This window comes from Wickerhamomyces anomalus (assembly GCF_001661255.1).
Source record: "Wickerhamomyces anomalus NRRL Y-366-8 unplaced genomic scaffold WICANscaffold_2, whole genome shotgun sequence".
Taxonomy (NCBI): domain Eukaryota; kingdom Fungi; phylum Ascomycota; class Saccharomycetes; order Phaffomycetales; family Wickerhamomycetaceae; genus Hansenula; species Hansenula anomala.
The window spans coordinates 2,054,173-2,080,186 of NW_017567111.1; the positions used below are offsets into that span (position 1 = coordinate 2,054,173).

The 26,014-nt window shown below is 34.2% G+C and overlaps 9 protein-coding genes and 1 non-coding gene across 10 annotated transcripts; 4 read left to right on the forward strand and 6 right to left on the reverse strand.

Annotated features, from left to right (window-relative positions):
• Positions 1–442: 442 nt before the first annotated feature.
• WICANDRAFT_t37 lies at positions 443–514 on the reverse strand. Its single transcript has one exon. It is a non-coding gene; the product is annotated as a tRNA-Gln (tRNA).
• Positions 515–1,118: 604 nt separating this feature from the next.
• On the forward strand, positions 1,119–2,438 carry FUS1 (Fus1p; the record flags this gene model as incomplete). Its single annotated transcript, XM_019184657.1, has 1 exon — positions 1,119–2,438. One exon carries the CDS (start codon positions 1,119–1,121, stop codon positions 2,436–2,438), a length of 1,320 nt encoding a protein of 439 aa, XP_019040668.1.
• Positions 2,439–2,441: 3 nt separating this feature from the next.
• WICANDRAFT_68045 (uncharacterized protein) lies at positions 2,442–5,464 on the reverse strand (the record flags this gene model as incomplete). Its single annotated transcript, XM_019184109.1, has 4 exons — positions 2,442–3,239; positions 3,298–3,411; positions 3,493–4,315; positions 5,199–5,464. The coding sequence occupies 4 exons, from the start codon at positions 5,462–5,464 to the stop codon at positions 2,538–2,540; spliced, it is 1,905 nt and encodes a 634-aa protein (XP_019040669.1). The 3' UTR covers positions 2,442–2,537.
• Positions 5,465–5,720: 256 nt separating this feature from the next.
• Positions 5,721–6,794, forward strand: KRR1 (ribosome biosynthesis protein KRR1; the record flags this gene model as incomplete). The annotated part of the gene is made up of 1 exon (XM_019181438.1): positions 5,721–6,794. One exon carries the CDS (start codon positions 5,721–5,723, stop codon positions 6,792–6,794), a length of 1,074 nt encoding a protein of 357 aa, XP_019040670.1.
• Positions 6,795–7,181: 387 nt separating this feature from the next.
• Positions 7,182–10,034, forward strand: PIK1 (1-phosphatidylinositol 4-kinase; the record flags this gene model as incomplete). Its single annotated transcript, XM_019184658.1, has 1 exon — positions 7,182–10,034. One exon carries the CDS (start codon positions 7,182–7,184, stop codon positions 10,032–10,034), a length of 2,853 nt encoding a protein of 950 aa, XP_019040671.1.
• Positions 10,035–10,669: 635 nt separating this feature from the next.
• On the reverse strand, positions 10,670–14,080 carry TAF2 (transcription initiation factor TFIID subunit TAF2; the record flags this gene model as incomplete). The annotated part of the gene is made up of 1 exon (XM_019181045.1): positions 10,670–14,080. A coding segment is annotated over one exon (3,411 nt), but the record flags the coding sequence as incomplete, so codon positions are not given.
• A 379-nt stretch (positions 14,081–14,459) lies between these two features.
• Positions 14,460–18,209, forward strand: MRC1 (chromatin-modulating protein MRC1; the record flags this gene model as incomplete). Its single annotated transcript, XM_019184659.1, has 1 exon — positions 14,460–18,209. The coding sequence occupies one exon, from the start codon at positions 14,460–14,462 to the stop codon at positions 18,207–18,209; it is 3,750 nt and encodes a 1,249-aa protein (XP_019040673.1).
• Positions 18,210–18,465: 256 nt separating this feature from the next.
• Positions 18,466–20,400, reverse strand: VAC17 (Vac17p; the record flags this gene model as incomplete). Its single annotated transcript, XM_019183297.1, has 1 exon — positions 18,466–20,400. The coding sequence occupies one exon, from the start codon at positions 20,398–20,400 to the stop codon at positions 18,466–18,468; it is 1,935 nt and encodes a 644-aa protein (XP_019040674.1).
• A 1,501-nt stretch (positions 20,401–21,901) lies between these two features.
• PRM1 (pheromone-regulated protein PRM1) lies at positions 21,902–23,794 on the reverse strand (the record flags this gene model as incomplete). Its single annotated transcript, XM_019180549.1, has 2 exons — positions 21,902–22,129; positions 22,181–23,794. Coding segments are annotated over 2 exons (1,842 nt in total), but the record flags the coding sequence as incomplete, so codon positions are not given.
• Positions 23,795–25,220: 1,426 nt separating this feature from the next.
• Positions 25,221–25,958, reverse strand: EMG1 (18S rRNA pseudouridine methyltransferase; the record flags this gene model as incomplete). Its single annotated transcript, XM_019181533.1, has 1 exon — positions 25,221–25,958. The coding sequence occupies one exon, from the start codon at positions 25,956–25,958 to the stop codon at positions 25,221–25,223; it is 738 nt and encodes a 245-aa protein (XP_019040676.1).
• Between the last annotated feature and the right edge of the window lie 56 nt (positions 25,959–26,014).

Below are 26,014 nucleotides of genomic sequence, written 5' to 3' on the forward strand. Positions count from 1 at the left end.
AATGGTAAAGTTACTTTATTCTAAAATCTTATACACTTTTACACTTCAACTTTCAATATAATAATTCCAATATGACACTGTTCCAAATAAATTTCCAATATTAATCAATAGCTCAATTTTATAGCTCTATCCTTCTTTCTTTCCTTATAGAGCAACCTTCTTAATAAAGTCAAAAGTCAAAATAAACAATCCAAAAGTTTCAAAACGGGAGTTTCAATAAATCTTTGTAATACCGTAGGGGTATTGTACCTAATCCCCACCATCTCTCTATTCTAGATCTTTATCCAACTTCAACTTCATCTCAAGTTGTTCTAGCAGTTGATTTTCATAATCGTTTGTAGTCTTTAAAACCATATTTCTGATGAATCACTTTGAGTTTATATTTGGCAGCATTAACCACTTGTTCTTTGGTCAAACCATCCCATTTGAGATTTGCAAAAAAAGGTCGTACCCGGATTCGAACCGGGGTTATCCGGATCAAAACCGAAGGTGATAACCACTACACTATACAACCAGAACTTGAAAAATAAAAAGTCGTTGAACTCTCTGCAGATCTTAAATTGTTAAGGGACACATAGTCATAAACTTTGAAATTATTAAGAATTGATATATCATACTAACTTCAAAAGTGTATATTCTATGATGATATCTTACCATTTTTATTATCTTCCAAAATTGGAGTGTTTCAAAGTGCTCTGTATCTCCTTTTGCTTGATTCATTTCTCTCCAAACAAAACCTGCTGTGAATCAGGTTTAGTCGAGATCCAGCCCCCGATAAGTTGCTCATTTCCTATTATTTTAACGAGCAAGCCCCCTATTCAATACTAGAAGCATCCCCATTCAATTCAAACTCATTTTCAGGCTTTCCAGAGTTCCATGTATCATGATTTAGACCCAAATTTGGAAATTCTATGGAGCTTGCGTGCGGTAACCAAATTATGAAACATTGATGAAGATTGAAAATTGAAATGTTGAAGTTGTATAACATTTATGAAACCTTAAGATACAAATGCAGATCAAGAATCAAGTGAGTTAATAAAGTCATCATGATATATATTCATTTCATGTTCTCTTTTTGACTTGGTCTTCTTAAGGTTCTAATTGAACTCCAATAAACCATGACAACTACAATAATAACAGAACTTTCCACAACAATCACTTCAACATTAACATCAACTCAAACTGCAATTGTTAAAGGTGTATTAGACTTGAGTATCCAAACATCAATCCCTGTAAACGGTGACAATGGCATAACATTTGCTGGTAAGGCAGCTAATCCAGGGACAACAGTTTCAACAATCACTTCATCATCAACAACAACTTCATCTGCATCTTCATCAAAACCAAGCTCATCTCATATAAATTTTGGTAATAATCTTTTAACACAAGGTACAAGTGCCTCAAATGGTTCAAATCCCAAGATTGGTATGGCTATAGGTATTCCAGTTGCTATAATAGCTAGTGTATTGATAATTGTTGCCTTTTATTTTTATTTAAGGTATAGGAAAAATTATGCTCATAGTCAAGATGCTAAATTACAAAGATTTTATGATGATAAGTACAATTATAGAATAAGTCCATTGAATGAATCCACATCACCTTATAATTTGAAAACTGTTTATCAATTGAAAACTCAACCAGGTGATCAATTCTATAGATCAAATTTTGATAATCAATCATCCACTATTGTTCCAACAACTCATAATTCAAAAGTTCCCTCTATAAAAGAAATCCCACAGGGTTATGATAACAGTACTAAATGGGCAACACCTATTCATAAATGGTTCAACAATATGAGTAAAAGTGCAATGTCAAGCAGAGCAAGCTTAAGCACGGGGATCTTTTCACCAAAGACACCAGTATTACGTGAATTTAATTTGAAAAAACAATCAAATGATGAATTTAATGAAAAATCTCCAATTTTACCAAGTTTCCCAGAAAAATCATATGGTGGACATGATCATTCTTTCCATTCTATTGAATCAAGCCCAAATGGTAGTATTAAGCAACAGGTTGTTAGAGCTGATACAACAAGACGTGAAATTATATTACAACATCCATCCAAATTGAAGAACAAGAAGAAATCTAAACCATTGCCTAAAGTTCCCCAAAGCTCTACTGAATCATCAATCAAGAGTCTTGCAGGGTTAGAACAAATTGTTATGGAGAGAATGATTCCAACTACACCAAAAGTTGATTTTGCTAAATACAAGAATGATAAAGTCTATATGGTTATCAAGAGTTATGAAAGAAATTTGGCTGATGAATTGAGTATTAAAGTTGGTGAGTATATTAGAATCTTGGCTAGACATACTGATGGTTGGTGTCTTGCAGAGAAGTGTAATCAAAATGGTGAAGTGTTGTACCAAGATATAAATAATTATATAAATGAAGGTAGAGGTGTTATACCTGAATTATGTCTACAAGGGAACAAATAAATAGTACGATCTATAAATTAACTCTAATGAATGTAGTATATAACTAAATGATTACATATGAAAAACACAACTGTAGATGAAACTCAATGACAGACCACTCTATTTCAAAAGATCTTGTTCAACTTCTTTTTCAATATCATGATTCTTTGCAAACACCTTATTACCCCTAGCAAACCAGTAGATAATAGCATAAATAGTAAACCCAACAAGAACAACAGAAGCATAATTCATATCACCTTTTGTCACTGGAATGGTATATGGGAAACAGAAAAAAACAATTGCAAAAACAGTCCAACAAAGAGTAAGAATATTAGCAGCAAAACCAAATTTACCTAACCAAAATGGACCATGTTTAATATTTGATCTTCCTTTATACAACAAGCAGCAAATTGGAATGGCATATGAAAGCAACAAAAATGTGATACAACCTGTCACCATGGCATTGTAGGCAGTTGTTGACCCCATATAAATGCATCCAATCAACGCACTACACGCTACTGATATCAAGTTAGCATTAATGGGTAGGTTTGTCTTGGAATTGACTCTAGACCAATATCTTGAGCCTGGTAAACCTTGATCACGGGAGAAAGACCAACACAAACGAGCTTGCCATGTTTGAGCAGCAATTGTACAACCAAAACCTGTTAAAATAACCAAAGATTCTAAAAATAAGGCACCATGTCTATTCTTCAAAGCTTGATCAAAGATATCCAAGATTGGAACACCAGTATTTGAGGCTAAGATAGCGCTCAAATCTGTGATAGAGAAAAACATGGATATAGAATAGATCAGACTTGTTGCCTTTAAATTTGGTGTTAGTAACTTCATTTTTGGTAATTTTGTGAAAAAAAATACTTACAAAACCGATGGCAACAGTTGACATAATAGCTTTTGGAATCTCTCTCTCTGGACTAGCGATCTCTTCAGTCATGTGACAACTCGCATCTAAACATGAGAAGGCCCAATTTGGAGACGGTTTTGAATGTTAGTATGCTCTTCCTTAAGTATATTCCATGTTGGAAAGTCAAAAAAAATCAAAAAAAAAAATACTCACTTGAAGACCAATGATAAAAGCAATTGCTTTAGAAGACCAGCCTGTAGCATTGTTGAACTCCACGAAGACGAACGAAGCTGTTTGGTAATGACCTCTTGAACAAATCAAAACGGTGATGGTAATGACAACAAATGAAGAAATTGAAGTCCATAAAGCAACAGATGAAATATAAGGTAATGGCTTATCCCAAACGTTGAAAATAATCAAGAACGCATTCATAATTTCAAAACAAACAAACACTTCCCATCTTTGGACCTCTCTATTTGGATCACCAGTTCCCAAAACGTACATTCCAACAATAGCAGAAGCGACAGATAAAGTAGTTGACGCAGAAGTGAAAATTGCACCAAACCAAGCATAGGAACCGCACATGTAAGCCCAGAATCTCTTGTATTGCTTTGGAGCTAGTTGGAAAGTCCAATAGTATTGACCACCTGAGTTTTCAGGAAAAGCTGAAGTCAATTCACTTAACGAAATACCAATACATGATGACATGCAAGCAACAACAATGATACCATATACGATCAACAATGGACCACCAGATGAAATACCAGCAACTAATGAAGCTGAAATTCCAAACCACGAGTTTGTCAAACCAAATCCAACACCCAATAAGGACCAGATGGAAAAGTTACGACGTAATTCAGGTTTATAACCATGTTCAGCAAGTTTCAAGTCATCAACATTCATTTGTGAGCCTGTTTGCACTGAAGCTGAATCAGCATCTATATTGACAGATTTGAGTTTCTCACTATCTGACATCTTGGATATTGAGTTTGAAGAAGTATTTTGTTTCAAAGTTGATATCAAACGGTTTTTTAAACTTTGGGACATTAATGGTTGTATTTATATGTATATGAGTTGTGTAGTTTGTCGAACGACGAATCAAGCAAAAAAATTTTGTTGTAAGCAGCAGCAGTAAATTAACGGCTCTGATTTGGCAGTACCTTGCTTTTGTGATTTGATAGTTATTCTTTGTTGTAGTTTTGGTGGAGATGTGATGATAGATAAGCTTGAAGATATTTCTGCTTTGAGTAAAAAAGATAAGCCCGTTGAGTATACTCTTGAGAAACAATTAATCACGAGGATTTAAATCAGCTTGAAAGACGATGAAGATTGACAGAAGGATTAAAGACCTTTCAAATTGTTTTGAACAGTTTGTGATAGAAAACGAGAGTTGTAGCGTAGCTGTAACGATAATTGTGCTTTGCTCGAGGAATACTCGATTCTGATTGGGCTGGAGCCAGGATTTTCTGGCATGTGATTGAAAAAATTTTCACGGAACCATCGAGGCAATCAGCAGAATAAACATGTTTAGAGGATTGTGTAACTAACAGGTGTTTGTGTAGAGGATTTTGATTGTGTTTATGCTACAGGAGATTGTATGCAACTAGATAAGTGTTTTGACACCAATTTCAACATGCTTATACACAATGGCCTCTGTTTAGTTCCCGTGGAATTAAAATATGCGGTAGGGGACACAGAGGTATACTCGGGGCTTCAAACCACAGCCAAAAGTTGATGAGCACAAATCAGATTCTAATCAAATAAAACTGTATCAGTCAGCCCCTTTATTAATGATCATTCTGGCACAATTCCCCTGTATCTGATTGGTGAGGGTGTGTTTCAGAATGACATCAGTGATAAGTGAAAATGTATTTGTATTATCAAGCTGTTTTTATGCTTTGAATCCAATAAGTTCCAACTGTTTCATCAAATCTCCTTCATTCTTTTTCTCATTCTCTTTAGTCTCGACATCTTTATCGTGGTCCTTCTTTAAGCTTTTATGATCCAAGATTGACTTTTTCTTTTCGTCATTTGATTGGTTTAATTGTAGTAAAGTGATTTCAGATACATCAATTTTAGAATCCAGTTTATCAACTTTTGAAGATGTAGATTTTGAGTTCTTCTTTAGTATTTTGGATGAGGTTTTGGATGATTTCTTTTTGATTCCTTTACTTGGTTTAGCCATTTTGATTAAGGGTTCGATGAGTTCTTGGTAGTATTATCAGTTCGATTATAATGTTGATTTGATTTAGAGAAACCTTTTTTTTTTTTGACATAAATTTTTTAAAATTTGGTCTGAATTCGGCAGCTTCTGTTTTGGGAAATGGTTTTGGTCACCGGCGCCATCAGAAATTTTTTTCTAGCTCATCTACAAAAAAAATCTAAGCACAAGTTCAAATAACTAGAGAGCATTGTAAATTTACATTCAAACCACATAGAAAATGCCTTCAACACATAATAGAGACAAACCTTGGGACACCCCAGACATTGATAAATGGAAAATCGATGAATTTAAACCTGAAGATAACATTTCAGGTTTACCATTTGCAGAAGAGTCTTCATTTATGACATTATTTCCAAAATATCGTGAAATTTATTTGAAGCAAATTTGGCCAGATGTTACAAAAGCTTTAGATAAACATCATATAGCATGTACGCTAGATTTGGTGGAAGGTTCAATGACTGTGAAAACTACAAGAAAAACTTTTGATCCTGCAATCATTTTAAAAGCTAGAGATTTAATCAAATTATTGGCTCGTTCAGTTCCATTTCCTCAAGCTGTTAACATCCTTAGAGATGATATTGCATGTGATGTTATCAAAATTGGTAATTTCGTGACTAATAAAGATAGATTTAAGAAAAGAAGACAAAGATTAGTTGGTCCAAGTGGTCAAACTTTAAAAGCTTTAGAATTATTGACTGAATGTTATATATTAGTTCAAGGTCATACTGTGAGTGCAATGGGTCCTTTCAAAGGTTTAAAAGAAGTTAGAAGAGTTGTGGAGGATTGTATGAAGAACATTCATCCAATTTATCATATTAAAGAATTGATGATTAAAAGAGAATTACGGAAAAATCCTGAATTAGCTAATGAGGATTGGAGTAGATTTTTGCCACAATTCAAAAAGAGAAATGTCGCTAGAAAGAAACCTAAACAAGTTCGTGACGATATGGAAAAGAAGAAGGAAAAGAAAGTTTACACTCCATTCCCACCTGCTCAATTACCTAGAAAGATTGATTTACAAATTGAAAGTGGTGAATATTTCCTTAGTAAAAAAGAGAAAAGAGTTAAGGAATTGGATGCCAAAAAGGAAATGCAAGAAGAACATAAAATCACAAGAGAAGAGGAAAGAGCTAAAGATTATGTGGCACCTGAAGAAGATACTTATGAGAATCCACTTTTGAAAGAGAAAAAGTCTAAAAAATCAAAGAAAAGATCAAGTGAAGATAATGATGATGAAGATGGTGAAAAGAAAAAGAAGAAAAAGAAGAAGTCTAAACATTCAGATGAATAGAGTAATTTTAATAGCATTTATACAATGATTTTATCGTTCTTTATAATTTTGCGTAAATTATTCTGCCAATTGACACTTTGAAGTGTCTATTTTTAGTAATACTGTCGCGGTTAGGTACAGGCTTTTTACTGCCGAATTTCGCGCAAAAATTCACCGAAAAAAAAAGTGAACAACTGGTTTTCAAAATGAAAACAATAACATGAAAGCTTTTGATCCCGTACAATTTCACATTTCATCCAAATTCATTAAGCAAGATCAATCATAGAAATCTAAGAAACTCAAACAAATTAAACAATAGATGGTGCAACTTTATTGAGCAGTTCGTTTCATAACAAAAGCAAAAGAGGAAAAATAGAAACATAACAAAATAATAAACAAACATCCACTATGGATCAAAGTGGTAACGCCCTTTTATTGAGATTCATTGAATCTCAACACTTTAGTCTCTTCATGTGCATTGCCTACCTAACAAGATATGCTTCAAACATTGGGATCCATCATCATCTTTGTCAAAAATTGAGAAGTTACAAGATTGAAGATTTACAATTCTTCATTCCTCAATTATGTCAAATATTGGTTACAGTGGAAACTGAATCCATGGCTTTAGAAGATTTAATGTTGGAATTAAGTACACAACATCCTCATTTCACATTGCTAACATTTTGGTATTTACAAGCTCATTTGACTGATTTAGCTGATAATCCAAATTCACATAGCTTTCAAAGTGCAAGAAGAGTGTTAAACAATCTACAATATATCCTTTTCAACATTGGGTCTCCACCTTCCAAGAAATTCAGAGAAAACATTGCACCAAGTGTTGTGTTAACTTCTGCTATTGCTGCTAGTATTGGATTACCTCAATTAAGTGAATTTATCGGTCCTGTTGCTAAATCTCAAGGTAAAAAGCAAAAATCATTTGTTTTTGAATTAGTTAAAAATTTCAAATCAAAATTAACTGACAACTTGACATTGAAAAATACCCTCACAAACTCTGCAAATTCAAGATCTTCATCTCAAGCTGGTGGTGTTACTTATGATACTATTCGTAAATCTTCAACTGATGAAAGTTATAGAAAAAAATCACCAACAGAACAAAGGAAAGAAGAACTAAACTATGACTTTGCACTAATAGATTCCTATACAGAAAACGTTGTTGCTCAAGATAAAAGACATAAGTTAACAAAAGATTTATTGAGAGCTAATTCTGCATTTTATGAACAAGGTAATGACTTATCCACTGCATCTTCCCCAACATTTGGTCATAATTTTGATAATGAACATAATTCAATGTCAATGCCTGAATTACAACGTGCAAATACTGGTCCTTCATCCCCTCAAGGTTCAATCACTTCATCTCCTGATAGAATCTCAAAACGTGGTCGTCAATCATCAAGAACATCTCATCATGGTGCCAATATGAGAAATATTTCGCCAGCATTAATGACTACCCCAGCAAAGATAAAACTGTTGAAATCAAATTATTTTAGATGTGAAACTCAATTTGCCATTGCATTACAATCAATTTCAGTTAGATTAAGTCAAGTCCCACAAGAAGCTCGTTTATCTTCATTGCGTGCTGAATTATCATTATTAAATAGAGATTTACCTGCAGAAGTTGATATCCCAACTTTACTACCACCAAATAGACGCGGTAAATTACACAAGATTGTTCATATTGCTGCTAATGAAGCTGCTGTTTTGAACTCTGCTGAAAGAGTGCCGTTCTTGTTATTGATTGAATATTTAAGTGATGAATTGGATTTTGATCCATCAACTGGTGAAAATAATAAATTATTGCATGAAAAACCAAACAATTCATATATTTTTGACCTAGGTATACAAACTTCATCAACTCAAGTATCTCCTCCACCAACTAGTTATTTTGATGAAAGACCAAAAGAAACAGATCTGGGTGATTTATCAGTAGTTCATATTTCAAACAGAAATGAAACTGATAATTTCCAAAACGAAATGTTGATTGCATCTGCAACAAATGTTCCAATTATTGATAATGAAGAAGAACGTAATACAGATTTGAACTTCAGTGCAAATTATAACAATTTTAATATGAATTCTGATAATGTTGATACTTCAGATTTGGCTACACAAATGAGAATCGCTGCAGTTATGTTGTCACAATTGGACAGTACCACAAATACATTACCTGTTGATCAATCTACTGCTATCAAGGCCAGAATCATTTCCTCCATGCAATCATTACAAGATCATTTCGGTTATAAAGATTTAGAAGCTATTCATGGTGCTGCTGGTGAGCGTAAATTAGAAAATGATTTAAAATTAGGTGGTGTTTCTGGTAAAAATTCAACTGCTTATCTAGGTGAAGATTGGCAAACCAAAAGGGAGAGAATCCGTAAAACAAGTATCTATGGTCATTTGGACAATTGGGAACTATGTTCAGTTATTGCTAAAACTGGTGATGATCTAAGACAAGAGGCTTTTGCATCTCAAGTTATTCAAGCAATGGCAACTATTTGGAAGACTACAAATGTTCCTGTTTGGGTTAAACGTATGAGAATCTTGATCACAAGTGCAAATACAGGTCTTGTTGAAACAATCACAAATGCGTTATCCATCCATTCGATTAAAAAGGCATTAACAAAACTTTCTATAGAGGGTGGTGAAAATCCAAAGGGAACAATCAGTACTTTAACTGAACATTTTGAACGTACTTTTGGGGATCCGAAATCAGCTAAATATAGAAGGGCCCAAGATGCTTTTGCAAGCAGTCTTGCAGCTTATTCAGTCATCTGTTATTTATTACAGATCAAAGATCGTCATAATGGTAACATCATGCTGGATAATGAAGGTCACATCATTCATATTGATTTTGGTTTCTTGTTATCAAATTCACCAGGTTCTGTTGGTTTCGAAGCTGCTCCTTTCAAATTAACTTTAGAGTACGTTGAATTGTTAGGTGGTCTTGACGGTGCTCCATTCCAAAAATTTAAAGATTTAACTAAAGAATCTTTCAAGGCATTGAGAAAAAATGCAGATTCATTAGTTACTATGGTTGAATTAATGCAAAAAGATAGTCAGTTACCTTGTTTCAAAGCTGGTCCTCAAACAAGTGTTCAATTAAAACAAAGATTCCAATTACATTTATCAGAAACTGAATGTGACGCATTTGTTGAAAATGTATTGATTGGTAAAAGTATTGGAAGTATCTACACAAGACTATATGACCAATTCCAATTGTTGACTCAAGGTATTTACAGTTGATTCATGTACCCCATATATTAAGCATTCATATATACAAGCATATGTGTATATTTAAAACATTCTTTAATGATAGATATTACATCAAAAGTCTCGTAGTTATAATACATTTCATTAAAACTTTTTTAAATAGTAACGGTCATTAATAGCTAAAATTTAAACTTCAGCTTAAGCTTAGGTTTTCCTTCATTGCTTGTTGGCGGTGAAAATGATTCTTGTGGAGGTGGAGGTTTTGGTGCAGATGTTGGTTTGATAATGATCTTTGGTCTGGATGCTTTTTTCGTTTCAACAGGTTTCTCCTTTGTCAAGGCACTTGAAGATTTCTTTGAACGTCTTAGTGGATCAGATGAGACAACAATAGCCTTCTTTTTTGCACTAATTTTGACATAACGTAATGGGCCAGTTTCTGAATGTCTAATTTCAGCTTTGAATGGCTTTGAGGTGGAAGCAGGAACATCTGGACTCTTTGTGGTCAATTTGATTATAGGTTTGGTGATTGATTTATTTCTTGAGTGAGTAGGAGCTGGAGTCTTCGGATTGATTGCCAACTTCTTTGTAAGGTTTATCTTGAAATGACCCTCTCTCTTTAGTAAAATTTTACCATTACCAAGATTTTGGGCAACCAAATTCTTTTGTCTAGGAATTTGGAATTTGGATATGAGGAAATCATAAGCAGGAACTAGCACAGAAACAACATCAAATAAAGTTCTCTTTTCAGAAACGCTCAATAGAGGTATTCTTAAAGCATTCCATAGCTCTTTTCTTAAAGGCTCGAACTTGCTGTAATCCCTTCTAAGTAGATCAACAGCACCTTTAAGAGTTGCTTTTGCAAATGTATCTTTTCTAGAGTTGAATTGATCTTCAGCACCCTCATCAATGACCACCATACCAGTATCAGTCTCTCTTGTTTTCTTCTCTATTTCAATGTCATGATTCAGCTCTTCTTCGTCCAAATCAATGGAGCTTCCATCAATTATAACAGTTCCAAATGAATGAGCAAACGCTCTGATAAGTTTGTATCTAATATATGGAGACTTCTCAAAAGTGGCCAACAAGAAGAAATAACGTAATATCTCAGAGTTTTTTAAGCCACCAGATTGGAACAAACCTTCAAACGCAGTAACTCTAACATCTTCATAATAATTAGACCTGGTATGTTCAAACAAATCATCAGGATCAATAGTAAACAACCCTCTTCTTGCCAATTTCAGCTTTTCTTTGAATGCCGTCACACCAACAAGTGAATTATAAGACGGAATCCACTCATCCATTTTTTGATGTCTTGAAATCTCAGAAATAGCATCGACTAAAAAGTCTTTATCAACATCATTCAACTTCGATACACTATCATTCAAAGCATTCGCACAAATTGAATTCACAAGACAAGTTATCAAATGACCAACATAAAAAGAGTCTGAATATGGATTATTCAGATTATCATTGAACTTCAACATGTCTAATAAAAATCTTTTAATAGCTATTGGACAGTCACTGTTTTGATCTCTGATTGTTGATAAAGCTTCAGAAATAGCCTTTTTCAAAAAATATGACGCAAAATCTGAAAAATCATTAGGCACTGGGATGGTTGAGTTTTCAAAGCAAAAAAGTCTTTTAAAAGCAGTAAGTAGATGCTTTGTACCTATCCAATTTGATTTCTCCTTGGCGAACTTAGCAATACCCAGAGCAGCTTCAACCCGTACACCATAGTAATAACGGGAATCCAACAAGGTTCTCAATAAGATACTTGAATATAATGTGTTTGGATTAGCAGTCTGGAAATAATTGATTGATTCCAATTGAGCTTCAACATCTCGATCTTGTTGTAATTGTGATGCATACATATAATCAGGTTGATTGATATGGATTTTACAAATCCATTCGAAATCTGCGTCAACTCTGATCCATTCAAATGCTTCGTTATTCATCTTTTCCTCCTCTTCTTTAGTCCATTCAGTTAAATCCCAATCTTGAATCTCTTGCTCTGATTGCAGAATATCACCAAGACAATGTAACAGGACAGTTTCTTCCTCATCAACTTCATTTCTCTCTTTGTCACTCTTCTGTTGCTTTTGACTCCTTTTGAGACGTTTATATTTTGTATTGTATTGTATGTCAAGTTTAGTAAACCCTTCTTTTAGATCAACAATATGTTCATATGGCGTACCATCAGCTTCATGAATACGAATAGTCATTGGCCCAGTAAATAATGTTGGAGAAGACGGAGCATATGCACCTTCTTGATCTCTTCTAGCTTCAGTAATGAACGATTCTGGAGATGGGTGTATTTTTGCTGTTTCTTGATGTTGAACTTGCCTTATTCCCATTTCAATAAACATTCTCTTTTTGTTGAACCTTTGAGTGACTCTAAAAATTGGAACACCAGAACCATAGACCCATTGTCTAAAGAATGAATCCAAACGATTATGATTAACTTTTTCACAAACATGTTGAAAGTGATTAGTTCCAACGCAACCATTAGCTAAGTCACCAGACATTGCTTGTAAAAAAATCTTTGGAATAACTCTTGAAAGACCAAATGACTTGTCTGTTTTAGTCATACGTCTATCTAAAATGAATAACACAATAGGAGCTTTTAGTTCAATGAATTTGAAGTCGTGCGTTGAAACAGGAAATTGTAAAAACGGTTCTGCCAAAGGTCTTTTACCAATATCCTCATCACAGACTTTATCAGCTTGCTTCTTGATTCTGTATTTATATTCATTTGACCCCATAAGCTTTTTTATAAATTGTTGTGCCATATAATGAGCAATACCTATGGTGACCCATGAATCATTAAAGGTCTTTGGAGTGACATTAATTCCAGACCACTGTTCAGAAAGAGCAACGCTCAAAGCATAAGTGCTGGTATAAATTGGCTCAATAACATTTGGGGCGTAAACCAATCTTTTACTCAAGATTGAGAGTCCAGCAAACCCACAAACATCTGCATCTATATCTGAAACAAAAACCAATGCATAACTAGTAAATGGAAATGAACCAAATTCTCTTGAATAAAAATCAATAGCTTTGTATAGGAAAATTGTTGTGTTGACAACATCATCTTTTTGGGAAGGAAGACAATAAATAGAGGCTGGAACAGCAGTTGTATCTTTCTCTTCCATCAGCTCAGGTTCCTCCTCCTCTTGTAGATTAATCAAAGGTACTTGAACGTAAGGACCAACTGACCAACCAATATGCTGAGCAGCAGTCGGATTAAATATGGAATATGAAACCAGCTTCTTGGCCATATCTATAGGATGAGCACTCTCTTTCTGGTTGCTAAAATCACCACCAACAACAACAATATCATTGCTTTCATCTCCGTCTTCATCATCTTCAGGTTCTGTGTTTGCAGATCCTATTAGCCTTGTTACACCAATGTCTTTAATTGTTCTTGGAACACTTATTTCTAACTCCCAAGTTGATTTTTCCCAAAGACTGTCAACACATGGCACCCAAGAAGATGTACTGACACCATAGTCTGAATTCACTGTATATGCATGCCATTCGGATTTACTTATCTGTGAACCTTTACCACCAACAAATGCCAGCCCTGTTCTTGGATTCTTCAAGCTGTATTCAATCTTGACATTGACAGGTGTATACACAGCGTCTGTGGCAGTAGACATTTTGTGACTGCCTGGGGAGTCTTTATAGCTTGGTGTGAGTGAATGGATTGTGGTTGGATCATGAAGGGACAACTTTAACTTTTCTGGCATGGAAATTGTCAATTCTTCTGTATTTTCACCAGAATACATCTTTTCAAATTTATTTTTATAGAAATGATGCTGACTTATATCATTGAATATTGGGTTACTATCATGGTTGACGAAGTCAGAGTATTCAGAGTGAAGTGGATCATCGTAACTAAAAACTGCTCTTCTATTATTGACAAACACATCATGAACTTCAAGTTGGCGACAGTCAAGTTGGATCTGCTTAAGTATGGGTTCAGTTGGTATCACTATTAGCTCTGTGGACCCATGGATAGCATTGTTTTCCAAATCAACATCTATTGAGATCTTCTGGTGTGCAACCTTGTAATTCCGCTGTGAACTGAAACCAAAGCCTCTTCTTCCAAAAGATCCAGGTGTACTGGCGGCGACACTTGGATGATCATAGGATGGCATAATAAAATGATGCCCTCAGCCAAAAGTTGAGCTGTGGTTGTTGATGAGTTTTAATGCTCAAACTGAAGCCATCTGTACAAGAATTCAATTGTTTTGATGTTGAACTTTCCAAAAAAGTGTGCAGGCCCTGACCAAAATGGTTGGTCACGTGCAATACTTGATTATCTAATCAAAAGCGCGTTTGTTTCGCGAATTTTGAATTGTAAAGGTACAAACATTTTAGAAGCGCGTCTTTACTATTTCACTTTTCAACTAAAAACATTTGCAATATCAAATAGAGGTACTCTTGTAAAGCCCAATGGATCTTTTAGATGATTTGGACGTGGGTCCTATGAGATCTAGGACTTTCAAAAAGAATATTGATATAAGGATAGATGAGAATACAGAAAGTGCTGATGATAGTGAATCAAATAGATCTGTTCCTCCTGTTTTAAGTGCTTTTGACGTCTCAAATAGCTCCATTTTAAATACACCAAAAGATTCAGTGAAAGTACCAAGTGCTCCATCAGTTGCTGGTCTATTTGGATCTGCCAGCTCGTTGCTTGATAAGGTGAAAAGAAGACTAAATGGTGAACCAAAGGAAGACGAGGCAGAAGATCCAACGCAGAAGATTTCAGATGAAAATGGTGAAGATGAAATGACTCAACAAATCGAACAAGATAACTTTAACCAAGAGTCTGAAGCTGAAGAGATCAATAATTCACAATTGGGTGAGCTACCCAGCCAGACTCAGAAAATTGAAGAGTCTTCAAACCAGACCCAAATTGAACTACCAACTCAAGTGATTCCAGAATCATCCATCAAACAATTAGAACAAAGTGTCAGTCCATCACCATCTTTCAAGCTTGGTAATCTGGAAGAAGACATGACTCAAAAATTTGAAACTAGTCAAGATGAAGATGCTAATGAACAGGTTGGAGATGAGCATCAAAAAGATGATGATGAAAACGACGATGATGGTGAGGATGACGATGAGGATGCTATAAAGGCCAAGCACAAAAGAATCAACAAGTTATTTGTGGAGTCTGATGCTGAAGAAGAAATTGAAAATGAATCAAAAGTTGAAGAAAGTAATGCAACACAGTCCAGATTAGAGAAAATTGAAGCTTTAGTTGCGAAGAAACGTGCAGAAAGATTACTACGTGAACAACAAGAAAGAGATAAAAATCAGAAGGAACTCGGAGACTACAAAAGCTTGGAGGATCCAGTCAATGACGATGAATATGATAATGAAGATGGTGATGTCTCAGTCTCTACGATCAAACCTGATAGAAAATCTAAAGCTGACTATGAAAAACAATTGCTGGAAGATCAAAAAGAATATCTGAGTGAACAACTTCAACATGAAGAAAAAGTGGTGAAGACATTTGACAAGAACTCATTATTCGCTGCATTCGGTATTAATAACCCCTTGAATCCAACTTCAAGCCCTGCAAAGGAGAAATCAAGTCCAATAACTTCACCAATCTCAGGATCACCTCAAAAAGTCAAGCAAGAATTTGGGAATAATGATGTTGTTTTGTCTGAATCTTCAGATGAGGAAGATGATTTTCAAGTTACAGATTTCTTTAATGAAGATAAGGTTAAAAAGATGAAAGAAAAAGAACAACAAAAATTTGTACTGAAGACTCCATTCAACAAGGAAAATACTTCTAATAATGGTGATGTTATTGAATTGGACTCCGACTCTGAAGATGATGAAGAAGTTGTTCCATCAAAAGTCACCAGATTGGAAGTGAAAAGCAAGTTCAGTAAACAAACACTAAGCAAATTGAAAGCTCAAAAGAAAAAGGCTGTTTCACAGGCCCAACTTATACGTCAATTGAAAGAAAAATCAAGACTTCAATTGAAGAAAAGAACACATGCAAATGAAGAATCGCACAAGCTTGCTCTTGAGGAAGTGGCAACTGAACAAGAAGCTGTTGATAAATTATTGGATAGATATATTGCTGCTGCTAATCGTACTCGTGAGAAGGAACAAGAAATTGAAAGGCTAAGAAAGAAAGCTGAAGAAAATGGTGAAGAATTTGATGAAGAAGAATATTCCGATGAAGATGATTTCGATGCAGTTCCTGACAGTGATGGTGCAGAAGATGATGACGAAGATGAAGATGATGATGCAGAGGAAAACAATGAGGAAGACGATGATGAAGAGGAGGAAATTGCACCAATCCATAGAAAACTTAGAGTGAAAGGACTTGTAAGTGATGATGATGATGAGGCTGAAGAATCAGAAGCTTCCAGAGATGAACTAAAATCAAAACTTGAACAAGATAAAAGTGAATTGAACATTAATTTGGGATCATTTGGAGGTAATTTCTCTCAAAAGCTTGAAGGTCTCAACTTTGGTGGTACTCAAAAGCTGAATAATATGCTTGGTATTACAATGACACAGGCATTTGAAACTGAATCGCCAAAAGTCAACGGTGGTTCAAAGACTGTCAATATATTTGATCAATTGAGGAACAATGGTAACCAAATTATTGGTGAAGAATCATTCGTTGAAAGCTCTTTGAAAGAAAAATCATTTACATACTCATTTAACTCTCAAAAGCAAGAAATAAACTTTGATGAACCATCTACTCAGTTTTCGGAAATTGAACCTCCAACACAAGCATTTTCTACACAAAAGGACTCCATTGCAACACTAGCTGATTCCATTCCTCGTGATTCATGTGAAGCTACAGCTAAAGACCCTGCACAAGAAGATAATGATGCTGATGAAGATGAAGATGAAGATGAAGTCAAGCCAGCTAAAAGAAGATTGTTCAAAAAGCCACAAAAGAAACTAGTCAATCATTCTGATGAAGATGATGAGGATGATGAAGAAACTGAAGAACAAATGATGGAAAGAAGAAGACAAGTTGAACTAATGAGAAAGAAGATTCGTCAACGTGATTTGGAAGCTAAACGTAAAAAACAAGAAATGAAAAGAAAAGGTCTTGACAAGATCATGGAGAATGAAGCTGAAGAATCTGAAGATGAATGGCAAGGTATTGGTGGTATTGATGGTGAAAGATCGGATGAAGAAAATTCTGAAGATGAAAAGATGTTGGATGATTATTCAAAATTGAAACTTAATGAATCTCAAATTGCTCAATTAATTGCTAATGAAAACTTGCAAAATGATGAAAAAATGCTTCACAAGATCTTGAATGATGTTAATAACGGTGGATTTAGAAAAAGAGGTGCTAGAAATGGTGTTGAGTTAGAATTCTCTGATGAAGAAGATCAAGTTTTGCAAAACTACAACAGAATAAGAAATGAAAGAATGAGAGCTAAGATTTTGGAAGATGGTAACCTTGCTAAATTATCCAAAGATGCTAAATCAAAAGCTTTCTTTGAAAGTATTGCAGAAGATTCTCAAAATGCTGCTAATGATGTCTTTGGCAATGTAACTGATAATGATAATGAGGGATCAGACGATGAAGAGAAAGAAGATGATCCATTTAATGATAAACCAGAAATTACAAAGGCAGATTTTCAAGATCCATCAACCGCAGCACCTGCAAAGAAAAGAAAAATGAAACTTACAGAAGCTTATGTTCAAAAGACTTTATCATTTTTAAGAGATGAAGAACAAGATGAAGTTGAAAGAAATTCAATAATTGCTGCTCATCAACATGGTTTCATTGATGATGATGATGATTTCACTGAAGATATGTCAACTTTGAAACAAAGATCCATAATCAAATTCCCAGAAACAACACCACAAAGAAAATCAACTGTTGATTTAACAAATGATAGTGATCAATCACCAGAGAAATTTTTCAAAATGCCATCAAAGATTATGAAATCGTTTCAATCAAATAGTAATGATTCCTTCAAGAACAGTAATGAGGTTACAGTCTCAACTGCTTATAAAGCTGCTACTAGTTCAAAAGCTTCCATTATGTCTTTTGGTAAGAATAACTCAAGCACTAAAGTTCCAACAAAGGTTACACAAGCTAAATCCCAGGATACTAGGGTTTTGAAAGTACGTAGAGTTGAAAGAACAATGAAGAAAAGAAATAGATTAAAAGGATTGGATTTGGGAAATTTTGAATGATGATTATGATTTGGGTTAAGTTGTTAATTTATAATTTGTACATTAGTATTCTATAATATTTGCATGTTTGTTTTGATGATTAATTTATTAAGATATGTAGTGTAAAAAAAGTCCAATTTATCGCGCCAAAAAAGTTATATATATGAATGAAAAGAAGAGTAAAAAGCAAAATAAAAGCAAGTTAAATAGCAAAATGATGATGAGAACAAAAACAATCTATACTGATGCACATGATTAGTTAAAGTTGAAGCTTGTGCTAATTGAAGATAAAGTCACTGTCAATAGCATCTCTCAAAGCAGCATGACTGATTTTGGAACTAACAACTAAACTTTGACCTAATGTTGATGATTCTCCATGTTGCACAATTTTTGAGCGATTAGGACCTATTGTCAATGTTGAAAAACTTCCTTTAATCTTTTCAGCGCCTAAAGTTTTTGAATGATTATGCATATGGATAGGGTTAGAACCTGTTGATGATATGGGTATTGGTTGAGCTTGTGCTATTGGTTTGCCAACCTCTGATGTCACAAGACTATGTGATGGCATCAAGTTTTTCGGTTTGAACTTGTTGAGTAATAATGACCATTGCTTGTGCTGTTGAGAGTCAGAATATGATGATTCAAATGAATGGTATGACGAAGAGTCATCCACTGATAATTGTCTTTTAACTGATGCTGGTATGGAACTCACGGTGGCAGATTGTTCAGATACTGCTGTAGTTGTAGTGGTGGTTGCGGGAGCAGCTAATGGTGATGATCTCTTTGCAGCAAAAAGAAATGGGAATTTATTTTGAGGTTTTTGAATAGATGCATTTGTTGTATTTTGAGTAACCAAATTGGATAATGCTTGTCTACTTGGAGATGAAATTGAAGATGAAAGATTGTTGATGGATATGGTGGTGACGTTAGATTCTTTGGCATATGAGCTTTGTGGTTTGGCAAATTGTTTCATCCAGCTCATTGTTTGTTGTGTATTATCTCTTGGAATTAATGGTTCTGGTTTCATCATGGAAAAGATACTATCACATGAATTTGATCTATTCAATTTATGTTCAAACACCGTCACTTCTTCTTCATGTGGTTCTATGAGAATATCCTCTTCTGAAACTTTTGAAGGCTCTTCTCTATTGACATGTTCCTTCAAATATGATTCAAGTTTGATTGATACTGGTGAATGCAGGAATTCCGAGTCTTTAACATCCTCATCTTCTTCATCATGAATACATTTTGTTTTCAACCCAGTTTCATGAGAGATAAAATGTCTTAGGTTGAATTTTCTATCTTTCTTTGTCTCATGGGCTAGTCCATCATCACTCAGTGTGAATCTAACAGTATCCAGCATGCTTGAAACAATTGATTCCGGTAATGAAGCACATCTTGTATGCTTATTATGCGAATTTCTTCTCGATGTTGGTTGGTTATTGGTTGTCAGATTGGAAGGTAATACTGTGTCATAAATAGCAGTTTCATTATCAATTGAATAGTTGAAAGATTTATCAAAAGTTGTATCAGGTGTGGGCAGTTCTTGTTGGTTCTTGTGTTTCAATAGGTTTGGTATTTGAGCAATTGGCTTCTTCTTTGAATAATCCATTGATCTTCTTCTTTCCCTTTTGGAAACAATTCTAATTGGTTTGAGGTTTGCATATTGATTATCCATTTTATCTTGAAGTGTTGGTTGGTGTAGTTGTTGTGGCTCTGGTTCTTGTTGATGTTGTTGATCATGTTGTGAAATGATAAATGAATTGAATGATTGAGGATCAGATAATTGTTCCATTTGTTTAGTCAAATATTGATACTCCAAGTACAAGTTTCTCAAAGTAGCTTCTGTTGTTCTCCAATTTAAATCTTCATCTTTCCAATCATTCAGACTAGGCATACCATTTGATGATCTGAGGGAATTTAACTTATTATGTGCTTCCAACATATTAAGCTGAGCTTCAAAGAATTCACTCCTTATGAGTAATGAGTTCAATTGTGAAAGGTAGAATTGATATTGTTGTAAGTTACTGGTCAATCCATCTATCTTTGTATCAATCTGAGATATAAGTGAATTAGAATTTCTCAACGAACTGGTGAGTTTTATATTTTCTTCTATTTTGCCTATTGCATTATTTGATTTCTTGAGCAATCTATCAGTTATTGAATCCAGCACTGGAATGGTGGCCCCAGTGCACTGTTCTTGTTGGATCATGTTCTGATTTATTGTATTGTTGAGTGATCCTTTTTTTTTGGCTGCTTTTTCTTATATCAACATGCTATGAAGACAATAACAACAAAAGGAGAGCTGGTGACTGAAGGAGATAAGAAAGCAGTGTCCTCAATGTTGAGAATGGTATCTTGTGTTGTGTTTTGATTTGAAGTTTTTCTTTGGATCAACACTTTATTTTTTGGCTGCCTCCAGTCTTGATCAACGCCATGGTTTTTTTTTCTTGAAAGTATAAACAAAAAAAGTAAACAAAAGCCAGAAAAAGTAAATATTGAACACGGCCACGCCTCGCCTAACTTAAAGCGAAAACGTTAAAGTGTGTAAAATGGATGAGGAGTTTTATAAAAAACTTAAATTCATAAAGTAGTAAGCTTTTAAAGAGCTAAATTAATGATCTGTTTTCTTCAATCAACTTCTCATAGAATTTCACGTCTTTAATTGGTGTCTTTTGACAACCGTTTCTGAGGTGATAGCGTCTTATTGACCCGTGATTCTTTGGCAGATATATAGTATTTGTTCAATTAGAGCAAAAGTTTGTTAGCAATAATATTATTTTTATTAATTGAATGTTCTTAAATTACTGCTAGTTGTATTTTGTGAGTTTCATAAGCTAATTTGAATGTATTTTGTTTTTTCACTATTTGATCATTAGAAAATTCAAGTTAATATTAAAAGTTTGAGATGCTTAATTATAAAAATTAGAAAAAATTTAACATGCATATTTTTATGAAAATATTCTTTTAAATATTATAAATTATTATCAATTCCCATTATACCACAATTTCAAGCTCCACTAAGCTTTCACCCTCATGAGCTCTTCAGCTAGTTTACCATTCACCTTAAAATCGATTTACCAATAGGCTGTCGACGTCGTCATGATCAAGAAAAGTATCAGGAATAGCTTATTATATAAGTGAATTCCACATCTAAATATTATTATAAAAATAACTAGTACAATTATGAATAATAATTATACAAAAATGGCCTTTTTTTTTAGTTCATACATAATTACATTTCTGAATTATCTCTTTATGAATTAGCCATATACTGAGTCCTCGGTGATTTTGCACATTATTTTAGCATTTCATAAGTACACATTAGATACATAATATATCGTTGTCTGCAGTGCTCAATGTTCAATATACATTCCTCAAAAATACTCTACGCATCTTGAAAACAAACAACAAATCTATATTATTCCCTCTTATTCTAAAAGAAATCACCAATCATTTTTCTTACCATTAAATGTTAAATCATTTTCCTCATCATCATCAAACCTTGTCAATACCCTACTCATTGATTCACTTTCAAACTCATCAAATGGATTAATCACTGTATGTAATTTTTCAGTAGTTAATGTTGATTTACTATCATTTTCAATATCCAATTTTTCATCAACTTTGGAAGGATCTTGAAATGGATTTTTGATCACATTTGAATCATTAAATGGGTTTAAATTCATCACTTTTAAGTTCCCAGTTAATGGATACCCATATAATTGTTGTTCTTCTTTAGTCAATTCTTTTGGATAACTTATATTCAATTTTTCATTTTGTTTCAACCCACCACCCCATATTGGTGCACCGTTTTTAAAATACAATATGATCAGCCCAATAATGAATTGTAAACCCCAAAGACCCAATAATGCCAATGATATATAAAGTTCAAATTTCAAACTTTTTTTATATTGTTCAATTAATGTCTTGAGCATCTTCTTCATCAAATTTTCAGTTTGATCAATCATATTCGATGCCTTCCCCATAACATCACCACCACCACCTGTACTCGTATCATTATTATTCCAAGCCTGTGTTAAATAATCATCATCCACCCTAGGTAATGTAATCTCAGCATGATCATGTATCCAAGTCAAACCTTTTTCAATCTTTATCAACTTATCCTCAATAACACACCCAACAATAGTCTTGACAGGGGCGTATAGGATCGTGCCGTTGAAGGCATCGCTTATTGCCTCATTCATCTCTGTGACGAATGAAGATATTGTGTCATTGACACCATCAGTGGCGATCTTGACCCATGAGAAAACATCATCATTTATTGAGTCTTGTTTTTGCTGTAGGTAGTCATTGGTTGAATCTGTCCAGGTTGTGATGGAGTCATCGATTTTGGAAGTTATTTCGTTTGTTATCTCATTAAAACTTGTCATGTTTTTTGAGATTGATTTTGTCAGGATTTGCAAAATGATGAATTGTAAACAAACAGCTAGGATGCCTGCTAATGCTATTCCTAATAATATAATGGCTCTTGATGATAATACATATGAGACTAACCATCTAATTGATATTTGAAAATTTAAATCATTTGTAACTGTTTTAGAAGCAAAACTCCCAAGTGCAGTTGGATATTTATTAAAAGTTTTTTCAAAGATTTCAATTGGGTCTTTTGTGTTATTATCCAATTCTAGGGATTTCAACTTGGTCCATAATCTAAATTCTTGATAAATAATTGGTATCAGTGCGATTAATGCACCAAGGATTAATAAAATGACAAATATCTTAACCATTATTCCAATATCTTTTGCTAAATGATCATAAAATTCATTAATCTTGTCAGAATTATCCGAGCATATAGTGACTTGGGCTAGTTCAGGGACATAAAGTGTATCATCCTTGGTGCTCATGACTGTTGTATTTGATAATTTATCTTTAATCAATTCAAATGGGGTCCTTATTAAAGTTTCAGTTTTATTCTTAACTTGATCAAAATTTGGGGTATGATCTTTTAAGGAATCAAGTTTTGTATTTATTGAACTTGGGATGTGTAGTTTCCTTAAAGATGAAACTGTTAAATTGATATGAGATAAAGATGAATTACCTTGATTATCATCATCACCATCGAAAAAGTCTTTAACTTTTTCAGCTGCATTGACAGCTTTATTTAAGAATTTTGAAATGTCTGTTAACCCGTCTTCAATATCATCTGTTATATCACCCAAAGTGTTATTAACCCAACCTATAATACTTTCAGTTGAATTTACTGCCACATCAACAGCACCGTCAATAGTGGAGACTAAAACACATGCATAAGTGCCCACAATCATTTCCAAGGCAAATATTATGATATTTTCAGTACCCGTGACAATTAAACCCAGTGTTTCTAATGTTTTTTCATTAATTTCTTCAATAGTTTTCAATATTAGGAAATTTGAAGATTTTGCAATATAATGAGGGAATGAAACTAGATTTGATACATAAGAATCTATTGTGGGACATGATTCTAAAGTGTATAGTTTGGAAGTGTTCAATGAAGAATTTAATGATTGTTGAAATAATAGTAGTTTCAGGGCAATAAGTGTTAATAAAATGGTGTATTTATTTAACCATGCTTGAGATATTCGATCTTTGAGTTGTAAATATGGAGTTGATGACATTTTGTGTTAGTTCCTTAGGGATATGCTGTTTGGGATAAATGATTGAATTTGACACATTGATGTTGATATATGGGTTTTTCCAAGGGTTTCATGGTGTTGTTGATGTTTGTTTTGAATGGGTCAAATATGAAACACCACTCATACTAGGCTGGTTCAAACCGTCGAGAGCTTGTATTTTGAGGTGGACAATGACTATAAGGGTGTGTTTCAGTGAAATAGTCAGGTCTCGGTGGATACAAGCAGATTCAGCATGTCAAGTTGCTTGCCGATGGCGCTTCTGTTGATGATGTTGATGTTGTTTAGTTTATGTTTGTTTTGATTTTGCCCATAGTAATTATAGACACGTATTCCATTGACAGATTTATTCTGCCTATACAAATCCTCAGCGCTTAACCAACATCAACAGGATGAACGAAAAGGGGAATGAAAGAATCAAGTTGAGTTCATTTTAGAACTTCGTAACTACATAACTAGAAAACTACAACAATGTGACTCACCATAACAATAATTTCGTATATCTCAATATTCCACTATATAAGTAACCTTTCCCATACCCAAAAGACAAAAGACATGCCTATCCACACTAAAAATACACACTGGATTGAATAAATCTGATTCATGTGATCAAACATTATAACCCAGACTGCGATGTTGATTCCTTCTTGATCTCATCTTGACTCAAGATAAAGTCCGAGTAGCTCTCTCACAAGCTCAAACAGGCACTCCCACGACCAGTACCAGCTTTTGGAGGGTAGTGCTGGTCAGTGTCGTTGTTTGTGATGTTGTGTCTGCAAGTGCACCTGGTGTTGTTAGTATGCTATAGGCCCTTTATAGTCTTGTGATCACTTACCAGTACTTTGTAGGTGTAGACTCCATGACTTGGGCGACATGGCTGCCTGAGCCTGTCCAGCTCTTCTTGTTGCAAATTCCACAGATTGCTGTTGAGCACATTGTTAATTAGTTAATTGATTAATTGATGATGGGTAAGAAAGAAGAAAGGAAGAGCAGAAGCACTGTCTCTTTATATACTTACACAGCATCTCCATCAAACCAAGCCATCACCGATTAACGTCTGACGATGGTTCGTTTCAAATCGGATCAAAAAAGGCGAGTCCGGGGTAAGATTACATCAGAGGGAACAGCCTAGAGAGAGCTAGAGGGAGCTAGGTAAGGAGTAGTAACAGCAATAGTAATAGTAATAATAGTACAATGGTAATATCATACCCTTCGAATACCACTCTCCATCGTTACACTTGTATCACCAACCCTCTTGTTCTCCGTCTAAAGCCTTCCCAGATTTCAAGAAAAAACTCAGACCTTCCGCCTAGCTCCAGGCAGAGCCCAGCCTACAACAGCCCTTTAGTACCACTAATGACCTTCTATTATACACATCCCATGTTTATATTATTCCAACCTAATATATCCCCCACGCATCTTCACATCCATGACAGAACTTAGAACAGGCAACGGAAGCACTTAATGGATAATCACTTAATCCAATCTTCTCATCAACAAATTCATCTGCAAAATTATCTTTACCTCTAGCCATTGCACCAACGAAAACACAAATACTTTCATCTTGATCCAATTTCTCAACATAATCTTGTACTCTTGTCAATTTAGCATCAAATGATAATGTAATTTTTTTACATTTTATTGGTAAATGATCCGTTATTGGATTTTTAATAACTTTTAATAATTTTTCCTCTGAATTAACACTTCTAATTGATAATTTATGTAATAATTGAACCATTAATCCTGAAAATCTTTTAAAAGTTCTTGGAATACGAACACTTGGATTAACTTCTATTAAAACTCCTCTTGCTGTTTGAATATAAACTTGTAATTTACCAGCTTTATTTATAGGTGAATCTAATAATGTTAATAAACATTGATGGGTAATATCTGGTCTAGCTTCTGAAATATCACGTCCCATCTTTTTCAATAAACCTTGATGATCATCACAATTCAACAAAGCATATTTATCTTGACCACCTGAACCATGACCTGAACTAATCTTGTGAGTCTCTAAACATGCTGCACTAAGCACAACAATCAAACGTTTGGTGTCCTTGTCCTTTGAGTTCAAAGGAGTAGGCTGTTCTGGAACCAAAGACGCTGGCAACACTTCTTTCTTCTTGGATTCAGTCATAATCAACACTCCTCAGCAATAGTTTAAGTTGAAATCAATCTATAACTTAAGTACTC